This window comes from Poromitra crassiceps (genome assembly GCF_964638095.1).
Source record: "Poromitra crassiceps genome assembly, chromosome: 6".
NCBI lineage: Eukaryota > Metazoa > Chordata > Actinopteri > Beryciformes > Melamphaidae > Poromitra > Poromitra crassiceps.
This window is the reverse complement of record NC_139627.1, coordinates 42632011-42641417: the sequence shown is the minus strand read 5'-3', so window position 1 is coordinate 42641417 and position 9407 is coordinate 42632011. Positions and strand designations below refer to the sequence as shown.

Below are 9407 nucleotides of genomic sequence, written 5' to 3'. Positions count from 1 at the left end.
CAATTCTGTAATGGACGGGGAGCCAGTGAAGTTGGATTAGGATGGGGGTGATATGGTCGGATGATTTGGTGCGAGTAGTGATCTGGGCAGCCGAGTTCTGGATGAGTTGAAGTCGGTTGAGCAGTTTGGCGGGGAGGCTGGAGAGGACAGCATTGCAGTAGTCAATCGTAGATGTAATGAATGCATGGACTAAGACTTCTGTGCTGGATTTGGAAAGGGATGGGCGGAGTCTGGAGATGTTGCGGATGTGGAAGAAAGCAGTCCGGGTGATCTTTTTTATGTGGGGTGCAAATGAGAGGGTACTGTCCAGGATGACACCAAGGCTTTTGACTTGGGTGGAGAAGGGAACAGTGAAACCGTTGATGATGATGTTTGGGGGGCTGGTGTTGTGGGTTTTGGAGAGGGTGTTTTTGGAGCCGATTGGCAGGGCCTCAGTTTTATTGCCATTGAGCTTCAGAAAGTTCCTGGTCATCCAGCTCCTAATGTCCTCGAGACAGGTGGTGATGGAGGAGGGGGGGAGGGTGTCGGTGGGTTTGGTGGAGATGTAGACTTGCGTGTCATCAGCGTAACAGTGAAAGTGGACACCATGGTGATGGAGGATTATGCCCAGGGGAAGGAGGTAGATGATGAATAGTAGTGGGCCCAGCACTGACCCCTGGGGGACACCCAGTGAGACGGCAGAGCACCCTGACCTGTGATTGCCAAGTTGAACAAATTGATACCTGTCGGTGAGACATCAGTGATGTCATAAGAGCAAATGAGCCCGCACAGCGGACAAACTGCAGGGCGGACAAGGCCGCGCAGAGCCTGAGCTGCGTATGCAAGCTGCAGGGCGGACGAGGCCGCGCAGCGCCTGAGCTGCGTATGCAAGCTGCAGGGCGGGCAAAGCAACGCAGCGGCTGAGCTAGTGAGCCCGCGTAGCGGGCGGGCGAGCCTAGGAATCGAGCGCGCATAGCGTGCAAGATGCCTAGTAAGAATAAAATAACGATAGTAATGACAACAATAGTAATAATAATAGATCAAACAATTTAGATATTATCACTTTAAGGCTTCAAATTTGTAGTTTTTACTAGTTTCCACCAGATGGAGCCATTTCCTCGTTTGGCATAGGAATCATTAATGGCTGTGTTTAAAAAAAGGCCTTTATTTGTCAGGCATGGGAGCAAAGACAGAACATTTTGTTTAGAAAGTGATGATGATGAGCGGTATGTTGACTTGTGACGTGATAACTTCACTGTAGCGCTGATTTACTGTTGTATTGATGCGTGTGTCTTGTAAACCCATGAGGGTTACGGCACTGTAGGGTGCATGATACACAAATAAAGAAAATCAATCAATCAATCAATCAATCAATCAATCAATGGTATAATTATTATACCATTAATGATGGTTCCATTCCATTTAGGTGTTCCAGTGCCAGGGCCTGTATCAATGTTATTGCTTACACCTTCCTGCTTTAGCACCTCAAAACGGTTGCTGTGAAAAGGGCCTAGATTGGACAGGTGCGGTGAGTCAAACTGCCTTATGGAGCTGCTGACAGAATTTCATAAGGGTTTCAGTGGAGAGTTTAGTGTCATGTGATTGTATAAATGCTGCTTCAGAGCCTTTTTCTACCCTGACAAGAATCAAATTAAGAGGAAACATTGTCAAATGGGCAGACTTAAAGATAGACAATATCAGCAAAAAACATCAGCCGTCAGCGACTTGTCTAAAAATAATTCTCGATGACTGTGTGCTTGAACAGCCCATCAGAAACCGCAGACACATTATTAAAAGTCCCTAGTCCCATGGTTAATTGTGCAAGTAATTTTTTTAAATTAAAATGAGTGCTTCATGGGTCTGTGTCTCTCCAGCCTGCTGAGGCTCTATGTGAGGAAGAACTTGGATGCTGGTGTTTGAGTAGTGACCTCTCCATTCAGTGGTCATTAGATAGTTACGGTCCTCTCTATGATACAGCAAAACATCATCCAAGCCCTAATTATTAAAGCTATGTGGATCTCTCTCTACCGCTACTACCCGGATGCCCAATAACTTTGTTTGTGAACAGGCTTAGTAGGCTATGTTAAGTTAAAGTGTGTGGGTGCATACTGAGGTGGGGCCCAATAGGACATGTGCCCAGGGGCCCTATGATTAGTTAATCCGGCCCTGGCTTAAAATACAGGATTTATATATATATTCAAAACCATCAGACTAATAAATAAGTATCGTCAAATAATCACTAGGCACAAGGCTGGATTGCCAGTGAATTTTGCTGTTAGGCTATAGAATGTATTTATAAAGATTTAGGTTGTTATGCAGCCGTGCTTTCAACGGAATTATACAAAAACAACAAAAACTAAAAGGCTATATGTTGCAAAATCTTACAGTGCAGCTCATAAATAGCATTGGAATGTCTAAGTTGTTTTAGCGAATTTTTACAGCAGTTCAGTCTGCATTCAGCCCTACTACAAGACAACCGACCTCCAGTTCAGTGCCTTGCTCAAGGACACAAAAGCAAATGCGGGGGCGAGAGTCATTGTCCGTCATCCAACCGACGAGACACTCACTGTTTGAGATTTCGTGGAAAAATGTCTCTGTGTCAACAACACTCTTTCAACTTTCTTTCCGTTTACACATGAAGGCTTAGGTCTTTTGACAGCACTGGTTGCTATGGCCGCAGCAGCTCATGTGAATGAAAGCATTCTTCATACCGTGAGGGCGACCAATAAAGTCCTCATTCCGTGGTCGCGTCAGCCAGCCAGGCGTGCCCATTGCACAGCACATAACGGATAACGCCACGGAGTTTAGTTTGGATGGGCTCAGACTCAGAGTCAGAGAGACCAGAGTACAGCCTGCAACTCACGGACCAGGCCCAGCAAAAGGCGTCCCAGGCTAACGGGTTACATTTAACTTAGCACACTTTATAATGAGAGCTGTCGGTGTTTGGGTCCAAACATAAGCAGCGAAGGTAAGCGATGCGCCCTCTTCCCATAGTAGGATAGTTCGCATACTAGGATGATGTGGTGTGTAGCTATCTGCTACCGGTAGGCTATGTGGCACACTGGCACTCAATAATGAGTTTATGGTGACTTTTTTCGTACATTATGGTATTTTCTTATCTAGCCTTATAGCCTGTCATTATAGCCTATATGTAGCCTAGTTTATTGTTTTTCTGTGATGTATAGTAGCTAATTGTTTTTGTATAATTCCGTTGAAAGCACGGCTGCATAACAACATATGTATATATGTATATATGTAACATATATACATATATATATATATATATATACATACGTGTAGGTGTAGGTGTGTGTGTGTGTGTGTGTGTGTGTGTGTGTGTGTGTGTGTGTGTGTGTGTGTGTGTGTGTGTGTGTGTGTGTGTGTGTGTGTGTGTGTTTTCAAAACTATAATGTGTTTTCAAAACTATTTCAAAACTAGACCAATGATAAGACTAATTACTACTAATTATTACTAGACTAATTATATTCAAACTCACATGACATTCGCCACAGACCAGGGATTTCCAGTCTCTTTCATTTTTAGTCATACACTTCCCCTTTTTTCATATAACAGGTTCCACAAAAATAGTAGGTTCTGTAAAAATAGTAGGTTATAGTGGGCATTGCCTATATTACTCACTCTGGCCTTGGTAATGATGATAATATTGTTAACAGTGTTGGGGAAGTTGCTTTCAAAATGTAATACTACATATTACTAGCATTTGAAAGTAATAAGTTACTTTGCAATATTACTGTCTGTGTAGAGTAACTCATTACTTATTACACTACTTTTGCATTACTTTCACCAAAATAAGTGCAGTAGAATGACATTGCCGCACCGGAACCATCCCGAAAAATAATTTAAACCATCTTGAAGTCAGTGTAAACCATCCAAAATTCTAAATGTTATTCTTTTCCTGTCTTATTGTCATCTATAGTGGTTATTTGCGCACAAAAACACACAATTTGATTAGCAAATGATTGTATCTTTATTTAAATATGTGCTTTGATTAAAAAAAAACTCTATTTGTAACTTGTGATACTTGACAGAGTAACTGGTATAATATTACTGAAATCATATTGGTAATGTTATATTACTGAGTTACTGATAAAAGTAATATATGACATGTAATATGTTACTTTTGTAATGAGTTACCCCCCACACTGATTGTTAATATGACCAGGATTACCACAGATGCTTTTGTCGGTAATGGCTTGCCTGCATGGGGCAGATTCATTTAGAGCAGGGATACTCAACTTGCTTTGCCCGGGGGGCACTTTTGCAAAATGACAGGAGGCCAGGGGCCGCTAAAAAACATGAATAATATTTTTTTTTTTCCTGTAGCAGATTGTAGGTTTTTGGGGTGCAAGCTGGAGTTGACTCTGACCATTTTAACGTTTAAGATATTTACACTGCCATGAACCAATGCCAGAACCCACATAGCGTCAATCTGACCCACCAAGCAGAATGCAAACAAATAATCAAAGCAATAATCCGAGTGACAATGTGAACACAGGGGAAGTCCAATACAAAACCAGTGTATTGGAGGTGAAATGAAAACAAACAAAAGGTAGAAATTGAGTTGGTTCAATTCAATTCAGTTCTTAAATCTGTTCAGAGTAAACCCTCTTCCCAAACAAATCAATAAAGGATCTCTCCAAAAAGAAAATTAACCAAACATGTCGACTTTGTGCACACAGGATACTTAGTTAGGTTAAGTTAGTTAAGAACATAAGTGCCTGGGCAGCTAGGTGGCAATATTTGACAATTGAGCTGGAGCTCAGTCAAACTTTATTCAACGTTAGTTTTCAGTGTGAATTAGAAAATGGTGAGGGGGGGGGCACTCGGCGCCCTATCGGGGGCCGCATCTGGCCCCCGCGCTGCAAGCTGGCTATCAGGAATTTAGAGAGAGTAATAGCCGCCCCGCCCCCCTCCCCCTCCCTCCCCACATGGAATCAAAACAGTGCGTTTAGTTCTACTTCTAGAGAACTTGCACAACAGTTTCCAGGATCAGAATAAACAACTTGTGAAGCCTCTCTCTGGGCCCCTGACTAGGGTAATGATAGTGCTAATCTCAGAGTCTCCACTGTTGACAGAATTGGCTGCTGACACCATATATGTTCCAGGGTCAGGACACGACACTTAAACACAAGGACTAAATGATCTGAAAGGCTGGACTTGGAGAACAGCACAGCAACGTGACAAAGCAGCATCAGGTGAGAAGAGCTGGTGATTTAGGCTGATTATAACCTTACTGTGCATGAGGCTCTCTGTAAGGAATGCGCCTTATCTTTTAACTTTCCTTCTGACAGACAACTTCACCACAAAGGTCACATTCTTGGAACAATGAATGACTCCGGGGAGGATTACGGAAACTACACCTACGACGACTACTACGGAGGCTTTCATGAAGAAGTGGAACTTAAAGTGGACTACAGGCAGAGGGAAACTATGCACATAATCTCAGTCGTCATCTATAGCATTTCCTTTGTGCTTGGCCTAATTGGAAATGGCATTGTCATATGGGTGACGGCGTGTAAAAGCAAAAGGACTGTGAACAGCATATGGCTGCTCAATCTAGCAATAGCAGACTTTGTGTTTGTGCTTTTTCTACCCTTCTCCATTGATTACGTCCTGCGGGACTTCCACTGGAGCTTTGGGTTGGCAATGTGTAAACTCAATTCATTTGTGTCTGTGATGAACATGTATGCCAGTGTCCTCTTTCTCACAGTGCTCAGTATAGACAGGTATGTATCGCTGGTCCACCTCACTTGGTGCCAGAGGTATCGCACTTTAGAGAGAGCCTGGATCGTGTGTGGTTGCATATGGGCGATATCTGCAGGCCTGAGCTGTCCAACTCTCATCTTTCGTGACATCATGCGCTTACATGACAGGGTGGTGTGCTTCAACCACTATGCGCACGATGGACACGCGGCGGCCGTTACACACATGATAATGGTGGCCGTCCGCACCGCCGTGGGCTTCCTCTTTCCCTTCAGCGCTATAAGTGTGACCGGTGTGCTCTTGACACTCAAAGCGAATCGGTCCGACGGTTCCGTTCGCCTGTCCAGCTTCACCAAAACTGTTTCTGCTGTGATTCTGGCCTTCTTCTTATGCTGGGCTCCCTTCCACATCTTTAGCTTGATGGAGTTATCTGCACATTCCTCGATGCACCTACACAACATACTGAAAACTGGCTTTCCTCTTGCCACCAGCTTAGCCTTCTTTAACAGTTGCATTAACCCGCTGCTCTATATGCTCCTGGGCAAAAAGGTTCGGCATATCCTGAAGCGTGCATGCCTGGACATAACTAAGAGTTCGCTGAGAGAGCTGAACCAGTCGATCTCTGCGACTGAGACCATGTCTGTGCCAGAGGGTCTTCAAGAGAGTCCGTCAGAGGAGCCTGTTGAATCATCTGCTCTATGATTGCAACAGTCTCCATACTCTTTTAGTTATCCATGATAAACAGAGGGTATTGTTTTGAGGGCAGATGTGGAAGATCATCATAACTGTTCTTTTCAGCTGTAGTGTTAAGATTTTCCTAGCTGTTTCATGCAGAAAGCAGCAACGCCTATCTGACTGTCAATTACCCTCAATGGAAAACCAGAGTGCTGCATGCATAACTTACACATGGACTGAGTTTCTTTCCAATGATTTGACAAATGACTTTGATTCATAGCCCAGGCGATCTCCAGGGCAACATGCAAGTTAATGTATCTTACGTACTCACAGATTTTATATTGTACTCTTTTGAACCAAGGGCATATACCGTATACTCAGTAAATCTCTATACCTTATGGCTCTTGCAGATTAGATACAATGCTATGCTAGTTGTCTGTGTTTTTGTAGCTTCTTGTAGGCCTACAGACTGCTAGTTACTTCTTAATGTCTCTTTAGGAGATTTTTTTATTTTTATTTGAGAGTTGTGTAAATGTATTATTCTAATATATTCAAAGTAAATACAAAAATAGCCTATACTTTAATAAATCTGTTGTGAGCATACTTTTTTAATGTATTCTTTCTATTGGCCGCATTGATGTTAACCTAATGAATGTGTTCAGACTCAGAGTTTTAGGATAGATTTCTAAGCCTATTATCTGTCAGTGTTGAGACTTTTGCCTCAGTTCGTTGTTTAGTTTTTGTATTTCTTTGTGTGCTGTTTTCTCTGTTTGTCCCAGCTGTCTATTTGATAATCACCTCCATGTGTATATTAGTCAGTCTTGTCAGTTCTTTGTGTTCTGTTATACATACGTGCGTTCTCTGTTCTTTCTCTGTTCCCTTGTCTGCTCATGTCTCTGCATTTGGGTCCTCACTACCATCACCATGACAATCTCTCTTTTACACATGGCTTAAGTAAACAGGACATAAACACAGACGTTCATATTGCTTTCCTTAGGGTCTGTTTGAAATGCAGCTACTCAAAAAAGGTTGCAGACATGGTACGCTAGATACAATCCTGAGTCTGGAAGGCTGCTGGGTTGAATCCCTCAATCAACTAATGTCTGTCTGTCTGTCTGTGTGTGTGTGTGTGTGTGTGTGTGTGTGTGTGTGTGTGTGTGTGTGTGTGTGTGTGTGTGTGTGTGTGTGTGCGTGTGCGTGTGTGTGTGTGTGTGCGTGCGTGCGTGCATGTTTGTGTGCGTGCGCGTGCGTGTGTGTGTATGTGTGCGTGTATGTATATGATTTTGCACATGTTCAATTTCACATGTGAAAACATGTTAAATTTCACATGTGAAACGTGCTTTTCCCATGGGAAGTGTGTGGTTTTGGAACGTTTTCACATGTGAAATGTGTGAAACCCATGTAAATTCCCATGTGATTACATGTGAAACCTATGTGATTACATGTGAAATCCATGTAAATGTTGTTTTCCACATGTGGAAAACATGTTGATACAACATGTGACAAAACATGTTATCACATGTAATAACATGTTATCACATGTTTTCCACATGTGAAAATGTTCCAAAACCACACACTTCCCATGGGTTGTATATACTTTATATACATACATACACATACATACATACATACATACATACATACATACATACATACATACATACACACACACACACACACACACACACACACACACACACACACACACACACACACACACACACACACACACACAGACAGACAGACAGACAGACAGACAGACAGACAGACAGATAGATAGATAGATAGATAGATAGATAGATATAAAAACGGTGGGCTTAAAAAGGCTGCACTTGTAATAATAGCTGACTGGTTGTTGTAAGACCCAGGTCCGCTGCAGGGTGTCCGATAAGAACTGATCCGGATGCCGACTATTCCTCAGAGGTCTTTATTCACACATGCAGTTAACACACGCTCTTTCAGCTGTTACAGTCTGTGTGTGGTTCTGGAAAACAATAAACAACAGAATTGAATGTGTGTCACAATTATTTGTAAATGTATGTCCAAACGGACAACTATCAATGAAGATGCTGATAGGTCTACTGGGAAACTCAAGCACAAAGGATTTCCCACAGCATATCCTTCCCTGAGGCAAATTTGGACTTGAATGTTCCACAATAAACAAAACCTTTCAAATACAGGACACTGAACATATCTAAGTGGAATCATCCAGCTATCCTAATAAAGGGTGAGTCCACTCAAATGATGTCCTTTTTTACAATAGATGTATCTTGGCAACGGCTTGAGCAAAACACTCAGGCTGTACCAGACTCTATACCCACAACAATTCCAGTGAACTTATTCAGTGACCTAGCACTACAGGACTGGGTGTAGCCTACTGATCACTGATCAGCTCCATATAGCCTACCTGTGACCCTCTCCACTTCTGCAGCTACATCCAGCTGTTGCTATAAAATGCAATGTACTAATCCACATGTGGAGTCAAGACCTGAGTCTGAAGAAACAACAACTGGGCTGCTATTACTGTACATCACCACACGGGCATCTGCACCAGTTTGATGCAAATGCATTTCTGATAAGGGGAGGGTTTACATTTAGCTGTGAGAGTAGGAAGGAAGTAGTTAAGAAAAGTACACTGGATTACCTGATCCATACATTTGCATGAAATACAAAATAAAGTGGCATTGGTTGGGAATAGTGGCGCCAATAGGAGAGAACAAATAAGTAGATTGAGAATTGGTCACACAGCAATTTGAAGGGAAAACTTAGTATAATAGGGAAGCATCCAACTGGTCATTGTAGTACTAGTCAGTGTCAAGTAAAGGAGACTGTGGAGCATGTTCTGATCTCATGCAGGCAGGAGATATGAAGCGGAGAGGACGATGATGACTGGACTGATAGAGACCGGGACGAATGGAGGCCAGGGTGAAGTATATAATGGGATGTGTGGGAGCAGTGAAGGGAAATAAACTGTTGGTCAGTTTTTTGAGAGAAACTGGGCTAATCACAAGAGTGTAATGGTGTAGGGA

General features: G+C 42.7%; 1 protein-coding gene across 1 annotated transcript; it reads left to right on the top strand.

The window, feature by feature from the left end:
• The first annotated feature begins 2909 nt into the window (after nt 1-2909).
• On the top strand, nt 2910-7460 carry cmklr2 (chemerin chemokine-like receptor 2). Its single transcript, XM_083638741.1, has 3 exons — nt 2910-2947; nt 5076-5195; nt 5292-7460. Exon 3 carries the CDS (start codon nt 5326-5328, stop codon nt 6403-6405), a length of 1080 nt encoding a protein of 359 aa, XP_083494867.1. The 5' UTR covers nt 2910-2947; nt 5076-5195; nt 5292-5325; the 3' UTR covers nt 6406-7460.
• The last annotated feature ends 1947 nt before the right edge of the window (nt 7461-9407 follow it).

Excerpts from the sequence above, each read along its gene's own strand:
- cmklr2 (XM_083638741.1), top strand. The coding sequence starts at position 5,326 with ATGAATGACTCCGGGGAGGATTACGGAAACTACACCTACGACGACTAC.